This window comes from Pezoporus wallicus, unplaced genomic scaffold (assembly GCF_028554395.1).
Source record: "Pezoporus wallicus isolate ANWC-B61680 ecotype Strahan unplaced genomic scaffold, APGP_CSIRO_Pwel_v1 contig_1035, whole genome shotgun sequence".
Taxonomy (NCBI): Eukaryota; Metazoa; Chordata; class Aves; order Psittaciformes; family Psittacidae; genus Pezoporus; species Pezoporus wallicus.
The window spans coordinates 1,907,456-1,927,468 of NW_026636811.1; the positions used below are offsets into that span (position 1 = coordinate 1,907,456).

Genomic DNA, 20,013 nt, shown 5'->3' on the forward strand with positions numbered 1-20,013 from the left:
TAGGTTTATTGCTTTTCAAGCCCAGGACAGCCCCAGATAATGCCACCTGTGCATAAGCGAGCAGAGAAATCTAATTAGGATCCTTAATCAGACCTGAGCAACACGGTGTAACATTGAAATGAACCCTGCTCAGAGTGAAGGTGGTGGAGACTTCATGAAGTCCCTTCCAAACTAAATTATTCTATGATCTGTAGCACACAAGCAGATTGAATCTCATCTGGCATCTCTAGCAAGAGCAGTAGACACCTTCAGTTTCATTCATGGAAAAGGGAAAAGCTGAGGTTTGACATAGGACTGCTTTTGGGTGAGTTGGTGGGTCAGCCAGAGTTCCTCATTACAGGAAAGGCTTAAGAAATGCAGAGACTGAAATCCACTGGGTGCTTTGAAATTCTTCAAAAGAAAGCACACCATTGCAGAGACAGGGAAATACTGATATAGCACAGGCCAACAATACAGCATTTTTCCTGCGAGGAAGGTGAGAGAAGAAGAAGAGACAAAAATGTAGTTAGCCCTGTTAGGAGCATGTGCTGCTGAAAAAGTTATGCTTCCCTGCATGCAAATACTGCTCCCTCACAAGCAGTTTCCTCTTAGATCTAATAATCTCCTTTACCTGTGGAAATGCCCTGTAATTACAAGTTCCAATGCCAGCTTCTCGTTAACAAAGAATCTGCCCTCTATTCCACGGGGTTTTGTTTTGCCTGATTAAAGATATTGTTAAAGCTTCCACAAATATTTTTTGTACCCACATGGACTCCTTATTGAGTCTGGCTGTCTTCACTGCCTGTCTTAGGACAACTTACTTAAGTTGTTGCCTCACCGCACCCCTGAAGCGGTTGCCTTTAAGTGGTTGGTGAAATGACTTGTATTTATTTAGTAAAGCACTTTGAAGATGATACATGACATAAATACCAGCTAACACTGTTGTGCTTCCAAAAAAACAATACAGCTTTTGTTAAGATTAGAAGCCTATTCCCCCATTAGATTTATTGAAATTTATTAAAACAAAGTAACATTCCCTTTGCAGTTTATCCCTCTTATCTCTTCACGGTTTTTAATAGTAAGTATTCCCATCTGATTACAGCTAATCACATTATTACACTGCTTTTACAGCCTTGGGGGTTATTACAAAGCTTCTCTGTTACTCCAGATCAGCACAAAACAGTAGCAGGTAGGGAGCAATATACATTTTCCAAAGATCAGAACCATTATTTAATGTTTTCGTAAATATTTACTTTAGAAGCAGGCTAAATGTTACTTAAGATTTGGTCTAAACCGCTCTGTTTAAAGGAAAAAAAATCACTGGGACATATGGAACTCATCTGAAGGAGAAAAAAAAAAAGTTACAATTACACAAAAGAATTAATTTCCCTTGCTGTTACCAAAGAGATGTCTTCATAAAAGCTTGTGGCATGCTTTTGTATCTTAGGTGGAACATTGTGATACAGATCATGCGGTTTGTGGTCTCCTCTTCCTACTGCCTGAAGCTCTGGCTGCAGTTTCCCCAACCTGACTGTCCCACCAGATCGGTACACACCCGCATCAAGCTCCCACTGGGATTTCTGTTCCTGTTCTGCTCTTTTTTCTTTCCCCCTTCTTCTTCTTAGTCATCTTACCCACAAGCGGCATAAATCAAGGCGAGGCTGTGTTTTCACAGCTAGGCAGTTCTTGCAACATCAGGGCTGAGTTCAGGGAAATGGCTGGAAAACTTGCTATACCCACACACACACACCTGCCTTTTGGCTAATGGAAGACGAGCACAGTGCCAAAGGTGTTTGTTTATTCTTGCCCTGGGTGCTTTGATAGGTATGTCATCGATGAGGGTAATCACTCTACCTCAAAACACGGCACCAATGAGCGAATAGGGCCTCACATCTCCTTATAGACCTCCCAGGTGTCTTCTCCAGCACATGAGATGAGATGTTGGGTCACATCACTGGAGATGTACCTACCAGCCTTCTAACAAGGCCCCTCTGTTCTTTTACTACTTTGGAAGTGATTTGGGAATGAGCTAGAGAAAGGGTGGACCGAGTCAAAGCCACTAAGCCAGGCAAGCACAGCCATGTCACTTTTGAAGTGGCACTTGCTGAACACAAGGATGCAGTTTAGTCCAGCTGTGAGCAAATGCAGCAGACTTCCATGCTACAGTGTCACAACAGTTTCAGGCATGTAGCTTTTAAATGGCTTATGGCAGCTTAAGGAAAAACAACAGGATTATTTGGCGTGACTGGAATCAACCCTTGTGGCATCACATCTGCTGGGACACGGACTGCACAGGCCTTCCTGCTCTGGACTTCATCTCAGGTGGGAGCACAGCCACTTACGGGGACCATCCAGCACCCTGCACGCCTGTGGAGGCACGCTGGGGAGAAAGGTGGGGCTCCTCGAGCGAGAGATGGCGTAGGCACATGCAGCCAGGCCCTGCCCTCCCGTCCTTGCAGGGCTATGTCATCACACTGGCAATGCTGGGGAGGCAAGTTGAGAGGCATCAGTGCCATGTACCCCAAAGGCAGATGGGGTGGGGAGGGCACGCACCTGCCTGCTGCCACCCCACATCCCAACAGCACTGGGCCATGGGTGACTCTGGGAAACAGCACGGCCTGACCTGGCACAGCCATGACTCGGTGTCTCACTGGACCATCCTGTGCTGCAGTGATGGGACACCCTATGGGCTAATAAACTTTCTGCTTCTTTCTGTCCCTCTGTGACTTTTCCTTATCTGAACCTTAGTCCTCAGGAGTAGACCCAGAAAATTGGGTATTTCTTTGCAAAAGCTAGAAACACCATGAGGAAAAACAATCCCCTGCTCCTTTGCATTAGTTTTACCTGGCTGGAAGATCTGGGAGAAGAGAGAAGAGGATGAAGGTCTTCACTTAGAAAGGAGGCAGCGGTCCTGACACTGTGGTTAGGAGAACACTCTCCTGCCACGAACAGAGTCCATAGGCTGCACACAGCGGTTCTGAAGTCCCTTCAGTAGCCTGCATAGCTACATTTGCTCGTCCATAACCACAGCAAGTCGTGCTCCTCTCAGTCTCACAGGGCTGTGGGGAAGCCACATTTATAGCCAGCTAGGCCTGAGTCTGCCACCATGCTTGGCAAAACACCTTGAGAGAGCAAGGACCCCGGCTCATTATAGTAATGAGTGTATTTCATCACGCAAGCATTGGTAATTCTGATCCTTCTCAATACAGTGAGGAGCTTCCCAATTTCGGAAAGGGTTCACAAGCATGCAGGTGGTGGGAAGATCAGGATCCAGATCTGCCTGGCCATGTGCACTGCATACAGCAGGTTGGGTGGTGGAGATACACCGGGCCACCAACACCACAGAGCTGTCCTGCAGTGAGAAAGGACTATGTGCAGCATCCCAACCCCTGCTCGTGCCCCGAACAGATCCACAGGCAGGAGGAGTTCCCGCAGAATGGCTGTGAGGGGCATCGTCAGCCTGTCCTCTGCTCTGAAACCTTACAGCTTAAACAGAGATGGACACTTGGGAGGACGCTTGAGTTGCAGCTGCTGGAAGAGAGCGCCTGCTGCAGCAACCTCCAAAGAAAGCTCCAGGGATCCTGAACGTGTCCCATCAGCAAGAGCCAGCTCATATCTTGTTGGAGGAGGGTGCTTCCTCCTAAGGCTTTCTGGTTCAAGTGGAAGCTGGATAGCCAACAACATGAGCGCGACAGGTTTGAAAACACACGGGGAGAGGCTTCCTTCCGTCCTCCTGTGAGGCTGAGGAGGCAGGGGACCTCGCTGTTGGGGCCGTGCCGCTGAGGGTGTTTGAGGCACAGGGCACAGAACCCACGTCCTTGACCTGCCCTCCACTCCGGCGCTCGGCGAGGCCTCGCTGCCTCTGGTGTCGGAGGGGCCATGGGAAGGCGGTGCCTGTGAGGACATGTCGCCTCACGCCTGGCAGCCGAGCGGGGGTCAGAGCGGCCGGCGGAGGGCTGAAGAAGGGGGCGCCTCAGGGCATCCCTTCCAAAGCCGGTTGCTCCCCGTGACAAGCCGCGCCTGAGTGACTCTGCCAACGTTCTGTGAGCGCGGGAACGCTCTGCTTTTAGCGTTTAAACCGAGGGAAGCGCCGCGCAGGTGCCGCGGGGGCTGAGGGGCGCCGGGCGAGGCGGGAACGCCGCCACCTCCCCTCCACCGCGGCCGTTGCGCTGGGGCGCGATCGCCCCCTGGCGGCGGCCCCCCTGCGGGAGGCACGGGCGGGCCGGGGCGGCTGCGCGAAACTTTGCTCCGGCGCGGAGCCCGGCCCTCGCGGTGCAGTGTGCGCCGGGTCCCGGAGCGGCGGAGCGGGGGTGCTGCGGCGCCAGATAAAGCACAAACGAGACAAAACCCCGTCCTTTTTAACTTTTTATTTCGTGGGTATTACTTCCCCCTCCAGCCTCCTCCCGTACAGCGTAAAGGGAGCTTCTCCGGTCTGCACAACCAAAGCATGGCGGAGGCTGGCGATGAGAACCGTCCTCCCCGCAGCATCCAGCGCCTCTGACAAGCGCGGAGCCAGAGGGGGTGGGGGTGGGAAAGGGCGGGAGGGGGGAGACTATGGGAGGGAGGGAGGGGGTGGCCAGTCCTTCCCCCTGCACTTGTCAGATGCAGATGGGACTGGCAAAGTTTGTTTGAATAAAAAAAAAAAAAGCCAAAAAAAAGAAAAAAAAAAGAAGAAAAAAAAAAGGGGAAGAGCAGGAGGAGGGGGAGGGAAAAAAAAAAAAAAAAAAGATCCTAGAAATCCAAAAAGGCTCATCTGGGAAGGAGAGAGAGGAGAGCGAGAGGAAGCGGGATGCAACTCAACCTGACGCTGATCTGCTTCGTCTTCGGGGGGTTCCTGCCCGACGCCGCGGCCCGGCGGGAGCAGATGGACACGGGGCAGTGCGACCTGCCCCGCTCGGTGAGCCGGGCCGGGGCCGCGCCCGCTCGGGGATGCGCGGCTGGCCGCGGCACTGCGCGGGACTCCGCCGCGGTGCGCGGGGAAGGGTGGGGGGGGCAAACGGGACGAGGCGCGGGACGGGCCCCCAACCCCAGCTCCGTGCGTGGCCCCGCAGGTGTGGCGCTGCCCCGCGTGTCCCCCGGCTGGGAGTGTGTGTGGGGGGGAGACCTGCGCTGGGAGCGGGACCGCGCCGGGGGGACGCGGGTGGGCGCCCGTGGGGAGAGCGGGGTCACGGCGGGACGCGGCCCCTCCGGGCTTTGCTCGCTCCGTGCCAAGACGGGGCTCGTGCAGGGAGATGGGGTGGGGGGAGAGGGACCCCCGCGGCCCGGGGGCAGCGTGACCACCGTGGGCCGCTGAGCAGCCCCTCTGTCCTCCCCGCAGCAAGGAGAGCTCAACTCCTTCCTCTGGACCATCCGCCGTGACCCCCCCGCCTATCTCTTCGGCACCATTCACGTGCCCTACACGCGCGTGTGGGACTTCATCCCTGACAACTCCAAGGCCGCTTTCCACGCCAGCTCCAGCGTCTACTTTGAGCTGGACCTCACCGACCCCTACACCATCTCGGGGCTGGCCAGCTGCCAGATGCTGCCCCATGGGGAGAACCTGCAGGACGTGCTGCCCCGGGAGCTGTACCGCCGCCTCAAACGCCACCTGGACTACATCAAGCTGATGCTGCCCCACTGGATGACCCCGGACCAGCGGGGCAAAGGGCTCTATGCTGACTACCTCTTCAACGCCATCGCCGGCAACTGGGAGCGCAAGAGGCCTGTCTGGGTGATGCTCATGGTGAACTCCTTGACGGAGACGGACATCCGCTCCCGAGGGGTACCGGTGCTCGATCTCTACCTTGCCCAGGAGGCCGAGAGGATGAAGAAGACAACGGGAGCGGTGGAGAGGGTGGAAGAGCAGTGTCACCCGCTGAATGGGCTCAACTTCTCCCAGGTAAGGAGGCTCCTGGGCCTCATGGCTTATTACAGGAGTTGGGGGTCATTCCCCTTGTGTTTCGGTTGGTTTATGGGAGTGAACCCCAACACTTTTGCAGTGGGGTGCATTGCTCGTGGGCCTCAGCAGTCTTTGCATCGGGCTGCCCATTCCCTGTTGCGCCGATCCATGCTGCCTGTGAAAAACCCTGTGATGTGTCAGTGCTGAGTGTTCATCATTTGTATTATTTATTTGGGAAGCAAATGGCCAGGGTATGAATGTGTGTCTATTGGCTTGCCACTTGTGAGGGAAACTCCCATGTTGCCCGTCCTGACCTGGAGCTGGGCAAAAAGTGCTTTTTCTTGTTTGTTTGTTTGTTTTCAAGTGAAGCAGCTCTGTGGTACTTGCCAGGAAGAGGATGAAGCATGAACAATGAAAGAAGAAATTTCAACATTGTTCAAATAGATTTAAGTATGTGCAAACTGTCGGTTGTCTCTTTAGTAGTCACCTCAGGTCAAAACAAACTGACTCATGTTGCCCTCATGTCCTGAGCTAAATTAAGTGTGCAGTCTGCATGGGTTTTCTTTTTCATTTTAGAACAGGTAAAGTTCAGCAGAAAGGACAGGATGTAGATTAAGAAACTAAAGTTATTGGTGTAACTGGACTCCAGAATTCTTTCAGCGGATTTAGCTTTAAACAACCAAATACTAAGCCATGCGATCTATTTCATTTCAGTGGATTAATCAGGAACACAGTCACAGCTATTGACTTTGCTTTGTGAAACTGTTTATATGAAATCAGATTTACTAGAAATTCAGGAAATGAATGTGTGTGGAAGAAAACAAATAATCCAGGGAAATTTAAGATGGTGTCAGTTACTGCTATGATATTTCGTTTTTAACCTGCTTTTCGTCATTAGTTTTGGATCAGCCTATTTCCAGCTGTATCTTACTGTTCCAGTTTGAGCACAAAAATTCTTGGTGATGTGGGAATAGGGATTAAAGTGCAGATCTTTGGTGTGATTAAAACATCCTTGGAGTGCCTGCACCCCCTTCTCCCCTGAAGTCTAGTGGGAACTCTTTTAAGGGGAAAAAAGTCTGGCTTTCACTAACGTTTGGTTCATCCGATATTTCGACTAACTCTGCATACAGCCTTCAGAGGAGAAGATTGGTTGCATATGCTTTTGGAGGGATTTTCTTGTTTATCAACACAAATAATTAAAAGAAAGCCCCTCAGGACCTTTGCATTAATTAACACACAAGCAAAACAAGGAATTCGTTTTCCCCTGTTCTGTTTGAAAGGTTTAAGTGCCTGTCCTCTCTGTTGAGCCCCTTCTTTAAGGTAAGGTAAAAATGATTACCCATACCAGACATCCAATAGCATTTGGTTGTATTAGGTCAAAAATGGCAGTCAGAATCAGGCACATGAAAGCACTTGGTTAAAAATGTACCACTTGGAAGCCTTTTAAATGTGAATCATATTACATTTTCTTACGAGAGGGGAAGAGTGTGAGTGACAGAGAAAGGCAAAGGGACAGGAAACAAAACTCACTGCTGCTCTTGCCCTAATCTGGTTTTCTCTCATTTTCCAACTTTTAAACAAAGCTTTCCCTTTAGTTTTGCTACAGTAATAACCTAAAAAAGAACAGCAAAAGTATTACTGCTATTGGCAAGTAAAGGACAATCATTTATGCAGATCATTTTTGCTGATTAAAGAACATACGTTGCATTTTAATTATTTCAGAGAATTGACATTGCTGCTAAAATGGATGGGTGTTCAGGAAGATTTTTCCTAGATTGAAGTTTTTTTCTGGGAATAAGGCCACCAGAACAACATGAGACAAAATTAAACAAAACAAACCAGATATTTTCTTGCTTCCTCTAGATTTCATGCATCCTGACACCTGGCTCCTTGTTTAACAATAGTAATTTGTAATGTTATCACACCGTCTGGCAGTCCCACTGCTTGGTGTATTACTGTGCTAATTTAGTGGAGTGGATTACTATTGCTAGGTTTCGCCTCCCAATTTCAGGTCTTGGAGCCTTCCTTAAGCAACACATAATTAAAACATGCTAAAATGGAAATCAGAAACGGAGCAGCTTTTGTCTTGCAGGGTGTTTGCACAGTTTGATGGGAACATCTGTGATAAATTACAGTCCCAAATCTGCTAAGGGCATCAGCAGTTTTTACCTGTTTTCAGCATTACTGTTACAGGAATAGCGCACATAATTTCTGCATTCAGAATTCAGGTTTTAAAACTGTGCCTTGCTGAATCATGTCAATGCTTTTGTTTCCCACGTCCCCAAAGTCCAGTGTTTTTGCCCTAAGCAAAAAGAATTAAAAAAGCTTTTTTTCTTCCTTTTTTTTCACTCCTTCCCCTCAAAGGCAGCTTTGTGCTACTGCAAATATTTAATCTGACTACACCAAATCTGTTAATCTGATACCATGAGGAGGAGGAAATCTAGGAGTGGTCCCGGTGTGGTACTTGGTTTTGATCTGCTCTGAAAGAAAGCGGATACACTTGCATTTTTGACCAGGAACAATCTTTGAAACTGTTCTGTGCGTAGCTTTGAAATGTTGATTGTCTTAGCTGGATAAAAAGATTAAGGTGGCTCATATAATTAGCTGCTTCCTGGAGAGCCAGCTCTTGCAGGTAGAGCAGGGCGCATTGTTTTCTATTGTAAACCCACTAACTTTGTAGTTTGATGCTCTGCTCCCCCTGTAATCCCAGCTCAGTGTTTCAAGCTGCTCTCCCAAACTGGCACCACTCTGATTGCCCTGTTTTCTCGCTAACCAGCTGCTTTCCTGCATGGTTTGTGGAGGGAGCATCCTTATTCCCCTTGGGACTCCAGCAGCTGCTGGTCACACACAGTCCAGGCCCTGAGTGTTGTATAGCTGGTGGCAAGGTGTCTGAATCACGGCAAAAGGCTGGGTTGGGAGCCTGGGGACAGGGGAATTCAGATCAGGTTTGGGTCCGGTTGAAATTTCACCACTTCGTGGTGTACAGAGTTTCAGGGTTTCACTGAGGTGGGACAGAAAGAGCTGAGAGGCATGCAGAGAGGAGGAAGCAGACAGCTCCACTGCCTGACAGTGCAGATGTTTGTGAACGGAGTGGCCAGGAAAGTGCAAGATGAAGCGGTCCAGAACTGAGAAATGCTGGTGAGGGGCAGGTGGCATTCAAGGCTTCGCTCAGTGGGGTATTGGCAGAGGCATTACAGCCAGCACCATGACAAGCAGTGAGGACTTGTCCATGTGTCCTCTGAGGGCCTGCTTGGGGTAGGGTTAAATTTTCCCTTCTCTTTGGGACCCTTGGGTCTGTGGTGGAAGGCTCTCCCCACACAGACATATACAGTCATTAGAGTGTGAAGGATGTTGATGGTGACTCCTACTGATGCTCAGGTCTGTCTGTGTCTGCCCTGATGGCCCAGGGCTGTGGTGGGACCCCCGCTCAGCCCCAGGTATCGCTTTGTCACCATGTATGATCAGCAAGGGGAAGGCCTTACTCCTCTACCCAAACCCCTCTGCCCTAGGGAGGTGGATGGTGGCTCTCGCTTGTGTTTGTTCCTCTTTCTCAGCAGGATCCTCACACTGACACAGTGTTGATACCCCTTTCTCCAAGTTAGAAATAAAATCCCTCTCCTAGCCCATCCAAGCTGGTTCTCTTCAGGGGGAATCTGCATCCAGCTCATGCCAGATGCCCTGAATCCCAAGGTTTGTGAGTGGAATTTTGTGTCAGGGCCGATTTCATCTGGTCCCCTTGGTGGGGAAGCCGTCAGGCTGGAGGGGAGCCTTTGACACCCTCTTTCCTCTCCCTTCGCTGGCCAGGGCTTGCGAAGCCCTGACTCCGGTCTTCTCCGTCCTGTATCATTTCCAACTGCAGGGGGAGATGTTAAATATCAAACCGGTGTTGATTGGATCAGAGAACAGCCTCAAAGAAAGAAACCTTAGACCGTGCCAGATTAAACTTCACACTTCACCATTCTTCCCCTTTCATTTCTCTGCCGCCTCATTCTCTGCACAAATAAACCCCGTCTCTGTGCTTTCTACCAATGAGACAGCATTCAAGGGACAGGAATGACTTTGTTAACAAAATCAGTCTTCATTTCCCAGGTCCTGCTGTTCCATCAAACCCTGGGACATGGCAGCTTTGATTACTCTAGTGATAGGATTAGAGGGGGAACAAGTGCTGGTTAATAAAAGGCCGATGGGTGGTCCATCATGTTTGGTCGCTGACAGATCTGCAGTCTTGAAGCTGGACCTTCAGTGGCAAAGCAGCATGATACAGTAATACATAGACAGGGCCACGGCCTAGACTTGCTATTCCATCTCCTCTGTCCCCTTGAAAAACTAAATATATGTGTGATCACAAAGATGGGGTTCTCAGAGCTGAGCAGGGGCCAATGTAACTGACGTCAAGGGAAATTTAACTGATTGTACTAATGAAAGATCCAGGCTCAAAGTTTTCTGAACCAGACTAAAGGGCTCACTTTCAGAGCTAGTTGGCTTTTGACAGTCTCTGTAGTTTATTCAAGGGAATATTGTGTTTTTTTTTCATGTATTACTTTTTTATCTTTTTAAAGAAAAGTTTTTTTTTTGCCTAATAGAAGTAGCACCTTTTGCTTTCAGAACAAATTCAGGCTTCAGGAAAATGCCAAGAATCATCAAAAATAGCTTGCTGTCATCTGTTTTGATTGCTGAATATTGTTGAAAGTAACGTTAAGAGGTTTGATTATCCACAGTTACAGCACACATAGTTTTCAGCTTGCTGGCTTTAATTCAACTATCACCCCCTTCACCCCCCCCCACACCTCAGGGTGAAAAAATTCCCCTAGTAAAATAAAACCTGAGGTAGAAATTCATACAGCAGAAATAGAAATCTTTCCATGTAACTCCCTTTGAATACTCGTGGAGCTGCTTTATGTCTTTACCAGGGGAACTGCTGAGGGTGAAACTATGCAGGTATTAAAACTACAGTAGTCACAATAACACCTGAAAGGATCAGCAGCTGACGCCTTATAGCTGTAGCTAACTGTACGTGTTGCTCTTCACAGCCAGTTACTGTGTGCTTCTTCACCACAGCCCCCTTGAAAGGCCCACGTTTGATGCCTGTTAAGAAGAGGGCCAGTCAGTTACTCATTGCTCAAGGGGCAGCTGGCAATTCATCTATTGTATTTATTGTGTATATAACTGCAGGAAGCATTTGTAGAACAGGCTAGATGTTTTTTTCTCTCTGATCCTTCACACCTCCCTTGGTTAGATCCAAGCCCAAGGCAGGTGTAACCTGCCTCCCATGAATGGACCTGAAGAGGATTCTGTTGGTTGATCTGTTTGCAAAATTTAGGGAGGAATTGCATCTTTATAAGGTGGACTTTGAAAGGAGAAGAAACCAGGAAAACAGTGTGAGCTCCTACTGTATTTGAGGCAGCTGAAGGTTATCAGTGTGTACAATAGCAGGATTGTGCCATTATTTCTGTGTGTGTGGTGAGGGATGAGGTCAGAGTGTCAATCTCTTTGGCTCCACAATGCCTGGTCCCAGCAGTAGGGAGCCCTGGTACCACTGCAGCATAAGAGGCGTGGGGAGCATCCAGGAATGTGCTTTGCTCTCTGTACAGATGCAGCTCTTGAGCAATGCTTTGGGGAAGCGGATAAGAAGAGGGACAGATGACCCAAATCTATCAATTCTTAGGCAGTAATGCTGCTTTCAGATCACTGTGGGATATCCCCTGGAGCATTTTGCCACCTCTGAGCTGCTCACCCAGTAAGTGTAAAATGCTCCCCTCTCCAGTACATGATCTTTCCAGTGATGAATTTCTCTCTGTTTGTTGTCCACTGTCAGTTTCTGATGCTGTTGCAACAGCAGTCAGGATCCTGCCCCGGGCCCAGAGTGCTTTGCTTATAAACAGAATGAACCATTGACCTTAAAAACCTCAACTTCAAGTATAGTGCAACCTACAGTCCTTAGGAAGTCTTTAACAGCCTCCCCTCAGTTCCCTAGTGAGTAGCAATCCACATTATAAAGCCAGCCCACATCATTCAGGTTAGTCAGAGGTTCCTGTATTGGAAAGGCCAGAAATGCTCTTAAGCCAGGGCACTCACTGCCCTTGCACTCCTGTGGAGATAGAGATCTGTGGCAGGGCTCCTGGAAAAGCATATTTGGGAACTTCAGAGGGACGTACTGTAAAATAACAGGTTTCTCCTGTGCTATTCTTGACACTGCAAACCCTTATTAGTCTCTTCACTGTCATTAGGAGTTGATGAGACAGGTAAAAGGCAGAAGAAATCACAGAATTACTGCTTGAGCCATGTGAAATTGGTGTGATTTCCTTGATCTTCTGGTGCTGTTAGAGGGGTTCCCTGCATGCTTGGGTGAGGGACTGGAAAATGACTTCCCCAGAGCACAGTGTTTAGGATAGCACAGAAATGGAGATTTTTCAGCAACAACCAGCGTTTGGGGAACTTCATTGTTTTAACTTCAAAGAGTCAGCATGTGAAGAGCCCTGTTTTTCAGAGAAACACATCTGCCTGATATCCACACACTTTCCCAAATCCTTCTTTCAAGCTCACAAGCAATTCAGATCCTAGATGCTACTAGGCTTAAAATCTGCAGAAAGCACCATGGGCGGATCACAAAACTTAAGTATCTTTCTGAACCTCTCAAATTGTTTATAGGTTGCAGTAAAAGACATTTTTCTGAGCATTGCAACAATTTGTGAACCTAATACTCTTTCTGTAACCCATAAAGCATTAGTTTCCAGCTCGCTTGAGACAGCAGAAATTCAACTGGTGCCTGCAGAGCTTAAAACTGCAGATATCAGTATGTGTACTTAATATCTTGGTCCTTGGACTGGAATTGGAGCAGGGCTATACTCTCTGCAGAGTGGGAACAGACATGAAACTAAACAGCATGGCTGGTTGTATCTGTCACAACAGCTAGTAATCACAGAATCATAGAACAACCAGGTTGGAAAAGACCTTTAAGCTCATCCAGTCCAACCATTCCCCAGCACTGCCAAGACCACCACTAATCCATGGCACTGAGGGCCTCCTCTACATGGTATGTGAATACTTGCAGGGACAGAGCCTCCAGCACTGCCCTGGGCAGCCTGTTCCAATGCGTGAGCACCCTTTGGGGAAGGAATTGTTCCTCATCTCCATCTAAACCTCCCCTGGTGCAGCTTGAGGCTGTTTCCTTTTGTCCGGTCCCTTGTTCCTTGGGAGCAGAGCCCAGCCCCCTCCTGGCTCCATCCTCCTGTCAGGCAGTTGTAGGGAGCGATGAGGTCCCCCCTGAGCCTTCTCCACGCTGAATCCCCCAGGTTCCGCAGCCATTCCTCATCACACTTGTGCTCCAGACCCTGCACCAGCTCCATTGCCTTTCTGTGGCCCCACTCCAGCACCTCAATCTCTCTCTTGTAGTGAGGGGCCCAGAGCTGTAATGATGGTGCCTTATTCATCTCCATAGGTTTGCTTTTTCTGGTGTTCTAGAGAACAGCATAGCTGCCTTGTGTTACTGTTTATTGTATCTAGTCATTTAAATGCACGGAGAATTCAAAGTGGCATGGTTAATACCTGTGTCAGAAGCTTAAGCAGGAATTAGCACAGGTGACTGCTGCTTTTATCACTAGTTATTCCGATAGCAGCCCATACCATTTGGGTTTCCAATTTTTAGAGCTTCTGCTGCAAGTCATTTCAGGTCTTCTAGCACAATATAAATGAAAGTTGCTAAAAACTGTAAATGAAAACCATGTGTTCAGCATTTTGGGATGGATGTTGTATGACTTGAGGAGGCTCATTAGCAAAAGTATTTTTAGTTTGAATGAGATCAAAGGCCCTAGGTTTTCCATTCTGAGGGTCATTTAACAGAGGCTTAGACACCCCATTTCTCATCGTACATAGACTCCCATAGGTCAGTTATGCCTGAAGAAATCATCATCCCTGAGATACTGTAATTAGATTTATTATCAGTAGACCACTGCTGATCACCTCATCCAGGCACTGCAACAATACTGAGTGTTGAAGTCTTGCAGATGTCAAAAGGGAGCTTTATTACTGACTTCCTCAAAATCCCATGGCATGGGATTGCAGCCCATGCCAGTGGGTAGTGATGTTAGATGTGAAAGACCATCATTATGAATCAAAACCTGTGTGTTGTACTCATTCCAGAGTGTTCCTTGAAGCCAGGGATAACACTGAACCATTCCCAGAAACTCCTATTGTCAAATAGAGAAAAGACTGTAAAAAAGAAAGTGTTTTGATTTCTTCTTTTCCTAGGCTCAGTTAATGTGAAAGTTACAAAACCTCTCAAATGAATTCCAGCGCAGAGGTTCATGCTTGTGTATCCCTGCAAAATCACAGCGTTCTTTGAGATGGGCATGGAGGAAAGCAAGCAATTCATTCATAGCCAACATGGTATCTGTAACAACACAACTAAAGGGATAACACTTAATGCTTTATGTTTTCCTCAAATTGCAGCAAACTTGCTTCTTTTAACTCTTGTATTGAGGCACCTGTTGGGAGATATCCCCAGTACATAAAACAGAGAAGAAGCTGCCTTCACAGAGCAAAGTAATACTCATCAGGCTCCCTTCGTGAGCCAAGGAACGAGAAAAAGGATAAAAATCTAGAAGTTATTTTGAAACCTCTTTCCATTTTAATAAAAGTCAATTTATGAGGAACACAGGGAAAATATTTCTTTAAAGTAGGTGATTCTATGTCTTGAAAGTATCCCCTCAGTGTTTTAGAGACTGTATTAAATCCAAGGTCTCCATTAGGCTCCCTCACTTTTGTTAACAATCACAGTGAAGACTGATTATTCTCTGTACACTTTCTGCCACTGCACAAATTTTGCTTTCCTTTGATTTCTCACAGCCTTTTCCTATTACAGGTGACAGCCTAATAGTGATGGGGAATATTTATTTTAATGTGAGACAAAATGCTCGCAGTCAGCAGAAGGGCAGAGTGATTTGAGAAACATGCCCAACTTTGTGAAGGTCTTTGTATTTCTGGCATGTGATTGGTTTGCAATTTCAGAAATGAGCATCAAGATTAATGTTATTCCAGCAGCGAACTGTGATGGTGCATGTCCCAGAGTGTCCCATTGTTTCTAAGGCACTAGAAAAATCATCGTATCATCATAATGCTATTAAATACAAAAGAGCTAAGCCTTACACTGTGTGAAGAACTCATCCTGACATACTAGGAGCTAAGGATGCTAACTTGTAGTTTCCTTTCAAGCTAAGGTAATTCTTTAATTTGGGGATATCACAGGAGCAAGAGAGGCACAAGTATGTTAAACAGCCTCCAAATGACTGGTTTTATAAGAGTTAATTATACAGAAAGCCCTTCTTTTCCATGATGACTCTTTTTCCTGATTAATATGGGAAAAAAACCTCATGATTTCCTTGCTGAAGAAAGAAGATAACTCACTGAGACATAGACTCAAAGTCAAGTTTCTAGTAGCAAGATACTGCTGAAACAATTCTAGTATGGGCTGACCTTCAGACAGCTGGGATGCCCTGTTGGTAGACAGTTACAAGCAAACTGAAGCTCAGTTCCTTCAGCCTGTCTCTTTTCCATTTGCAGAAACCAGGTTATACCATCTTGAAATAATCCACGTGTCTTGGTGGTGAGATGAAGTTCAGTGGGTCAAGGCAGCAGGCATTCATAGGCATGAAACACTATTGGACTTTATGGATTGGCTTGTCCACTGTATGCAGACTTGCACTGACTAGCTTTCTACCCAGCTAATTGTGTGAGGCCAGGGAGGGTTTTCTTTATTAACCCAAGTGGCTTGGCTGTGAAATGAGACATACTGTACACTATATAATTCAAGCTCACTTTCAAAGGCATTTTTGTTGAAGCTGGGTATCCAGAGAGACCTGAACCTTTAACATGTAGTCATCTGAAACACGCTCTAGAAACTTCGTAATTTAAGGTCTGCATTTACACTGGTTCATGTTCCAGTAATGCAATAGTGCTTGCTTTAAAAAAATATTTATATCTTAATGTATAAAGGTGTGGTTTTTTTCTGAGAAAGAAACTGACTGCTTTGAGCACTTGCTGTGTGTTAACTATGTCTGGATCAGCTTGTAAGGAACATAGTGTGGCGACTTCAGCAAATTATGGCTCTGAAGTTGGAAGAAAGTGTAGTTGGTGTGCTTGGTGTACATTCTTAAGCCTGAATGTGTTAATTGTTGAAAATCACTCGTAGTAGTACCCTTTTGTGTCTTGGGAAGTACAAAGAGCTGTAATCTCCCAAAAGGTGTCATATTTTGGTGTATTTGGAATGAATTTTGTCATTACTGATGAAGAGATCCCAGAGGAAGATATCCCTAGGAATGCAAAACACAATTACCAAAACCCACACAAGATCCCTTATCATGCTCTCTCTAAAGCTGTTGCAGATTCATTTGAATTATACTGGAAAGATTTATCTCTTATTAATGGAGCACTCTTCATTTTTTAAAATGGAGTTGTTGTGCAACACATCAAGTAACAATGTCATAACACATCGTAAATCAGTTTATTCACTGAAGGATTCTAGATGAGTTAATCTAACATCCTGGACACAGTTCATGAGCAGTTAATTTTAGCAGTTCTCTTTGATATATATCAGTTAAGGCAAAGCAACTCCAGCCATTACAGAGTCAAAACTGGTTAACGGCAAAGCAAGTACAGACAAAGATTGTTCAGAGATAAAGGCTTTGGCAGATCATTCAAGGGATCTTTGCTTTATATAGAACAATTGTAGCTCTAATACCAGCAGTGCAGACACTCTGGGACAAAGAAAAAACACACACACACACCAAACCACAGAAGAAAACCACACACACCACTTGGTACTTGCATCTAACAAGAAAGTCAAGCTAAAGTTCACCAACCCTGACGTAGTTGCCCAACAATTCCATGCTAGGCAATGGGATGGGAAGAAACACCCCCAAAAAGTGCTGTTGGGAGAAACTGAGAACGTTTGATTTGAAACACAAAGTCATCCGGCAGCCTGCCAAATGCCATTTATCTCAAGGTCATGCAACATAAATAACCCCAAGGGTTAGCTCTGAAGCAGAGGAGCAGGAGGTAGCTAAACAAAAATAGGGGAACAGATTCCTCTCTCTCCCCTGTGGATGATCGGCATGCTACTGACAAGGTTTCAAGGGCTGGCACTCCTAATGGGTCTGCTATATTAAGGGTAGTAAAACACACCAAGAGCAGGAAGCACAGCTGAACATTGCGTCATAGAATGGACCAGTTTGAGGCCAAGCCACTAAGCTGTCATGTGCAAGAATTAGTCAGAGAGACTATTTAAATATGAAAAGTCAGCTGTAAAAATTTTGCTTTTGGAAGCTGAAGTCTGAAAAGATTGATCCCTGTTGTAAATATGTATATATATATATCCCTGTTATGTAGTAGGGATGGCCAATGTTTGATTGGGTGGTCGCATGCGTTTTCCCATTCTTCCAACATGCCAAAGCATCAGAGCTTTCTTACATTTTTTAAGAGAATAACAAGCTCAGCAGCTGTCATGTTCAGCAATCCATCATCCCTATCAGTCAGGGAAGGAAAGGGTGTGTTTTGCTGAGATCGCTTAAACCCGAGTACAGCTTTGAAGGTACCAGTGGGAGAATCCCAAAAGACTTGGCACCCATTCTTCCATTCTCTTGGCTAAAGCTCAGCGGAGTTCCTGTTAAATTAAACAAGTATGCAGTTCTTGAACCCAGAAGTGTATCTCTGTGGTCAGAGTATTCTTCCCACTGGTTTAAGTAGAAAGGAGTTTCATGGAGCCAAATAATCCATTAAAAGAATTAGGAAGAAAAAAGTCAATATTCTTCTAATTTATTTGTGATTTTAATAGGCTTAAAAAGCAGACTGAGTGGAATTACTTGTAGTTTCATGTTGAATTCTTGAAGCCATTAAGAAGTGAGCTAAACTCACCAAGGCAGTGGAGAGTTTGAAATTGAAAGTGTTTTGATTCAGGTTTCCCTTTCCTAGTTCAGCCAGCACTGCTGGGGATCAGTATACAGAGTCCTGTACATAAAATCATAGAGTCATTGAATGGTTTGGGTTAGAAAGTACCTTAAGATCATCCAGTTCCAACCCCCTGCCATGGGCAGGAACACCTTCCACTAGACCAGGTTGCTCAGAGCCCCATCCAAACTGGCCTTGAACACTGCCAGGGATGGGGCAGCCAGAACTTAATTGACCAATCTGTCCCAGTGCCTCTTACATCTCTGTGGTCTGAGCACCAGTCCTTCTGGACAGAAAGGAAGCTGGGCATCTGGATAAGGAAGCCTGATCTTTAATATATGCATATAGGACAATTTTGTGTCTGTAGGCCTTACATAACACATTAGAAACCAAGGCATGATTCCAGAAGCTGAAATAGCCCAAATATAGAATCATAGAATAGTTAGGGTTGGAAAGGACCTTAAGATCATCAAGTTCCAACCCCCCGCCGTGGGCAGGGACACCTCACACTAAACCATGTCACCTGAGGCTCTGTCCAACCTGGCCATGAACACTGCCAGGGATGGAGCATTCACAACTTCCTTGGGCAGCCCATTCCAGTGGCTCACCACCCTCACAGTAAAGAACTTCTTCCTTATAACTAACCTAAACCTCCCCAGTTTAAGTTTGTACCCATTACCCCTTGTCCTACCACTGCAGTCCCTATCCATCTATAAATTTCTCTTACCTCTTTCAACTCATTTAATTCTCTTAGTCAAAGAAATATTTGTATGTGGAGGGACTGCAGCCAATGAGATGGTGGTGAGAAGGGAACATCTACAGAAGTCTAGGCTGATTGCAGACTCCAGAACCTACAGTTCTTCAGGCAAGGGATTATGAGACTCATCTTCATCCCTTGCTGAATAGAGGAGCTCCACCCATCTTTACACTCTGTTTTAGTCCCTAATGAAACTGATTTTCTCAATCCCAGATGATCTTTAAAAATGGCAGAGAGCATAGACTTACATCATTAGCAATGACCCAAAGTCTTTTGTGTTGCAACAGCTTTTGTTGAGGGATTATCGTGTTGAAAATCCACTCATTTTGGCACAGGCTGGAGAACTCAGCACTTCCACTTTGCATGTCCTGCCATCATTCAACAGACAGACCCTGTTGCTAGACATCGCAGTAGGGCAGCCAGTTGGCTTCTCCCAACCTCCTTAGGTTTCCAGATGTCATAACAAAATGAGAGAGAGAGACTTAGCCATCTTCCATGTGTTTACAGTGGAGCTGCTAGGCACAGACCAAGCCACAACACTGCACAGCTTTTCAAAAAGGACTTAATAGGCCTCTCTGTAAACAGATCTAAATATTTGCTCCAGTGACATTTATCGCATCACACGTCTGGCGCAGCATTTCGTCCTTGTTTTGCTTGCGTGTTTGGATTCTCGTATAAACATTAATGAAGTGCTTGAATACAAATGAATAATCCTCCCCCCTTCTTCCCACCCTGGATGGGAGGGGAATGGGAGGGCATGAAGTAATAATAGTTCAACCTTCAACCCGTAATTGCTCAGTACATTTTGATGACAACTTTCGTTCTCACGTGCTTTAAAAGACTTCATTCGGCGTGTACATCCATGCAGAAGGCATTGCACCTCTCTTCAAAGGCAGCTGCAGCTGGGGTTGGGGTAAGGGCAGTTAGCACACAGCAGCATGTCATTTGGTGCTTGAATAGTCCTAGCAAGTTGACCTGCTGCTGGGTTCCCAACGGGATGGTAGAATCGTGCCTCATCTACAAGGCTTTTAATAGGAGGTGTACTTAATATATTCTTCCCTAGGCATCTGCTTTTGGCTATTGGCTGGACAGAATAATGGGTCTGAAGCACTAATGACCCTAATGGGCCTGATCTAACTCCATATGGCTATTCATCTCCCTTTTGCTGGAGAATTGAGGCCTTGTAATAGGTATTTTGCAATTGCCTACAGCTTGAATATGGCTGAAGACAGCGTGCTTGTATGTAGCCCCTTCCATTTTCTCAATGCCTTTATGGGGACATAGAGGCCCAGAAAGCGGGCAGCTTAGTCTGGCTTTTGATTTCCTTGCTAAAGGAGGGGGAGTATGGGTAAGGAAAGACTCACCAAATCTTGTTTCCATTGGTGGTTACTGTGAGTGCAGCCTTTGGAATATGTTTATATTGTCTAGGTATGAAGCCATAAAACAAACACGTTAGATG

General features: G+C 46.5%; 1 protein-coding gene across 2 annotated transcripts in view; it reads left to right on the top strand.

Moving 5' to 3' along the window:
- The first annotated feature begins 4,581 nt into the window (after positions 1–4,581).
- The window catches only part of TRABD2B (TraB domain containing 2B), a 290,814-nt gene continuing 275,382 nt past the window's right edge, over positions 4,582–20,013 (top strand). Inside the window, exons 1-2 of one of the 2 annotated variants that reach the window (XM_057401807.1) lie at positions 4,582–4,876; positions 5,297–5,857. In XM_057401807.1, the coding sequence (XP_057257790.1) occupies positions 4,769–4,876; positions 5,297–5,857 (669 nt within the window). In that variant the 5' untranslated portion in view covers positions 4,582–4,768. The remainder of the gene's footprint in view (positions 4,877–5,296; positions 5,858–20,013) is intronic. The other variant, XM_057401805.1, reaches the window with a different exon arrangement.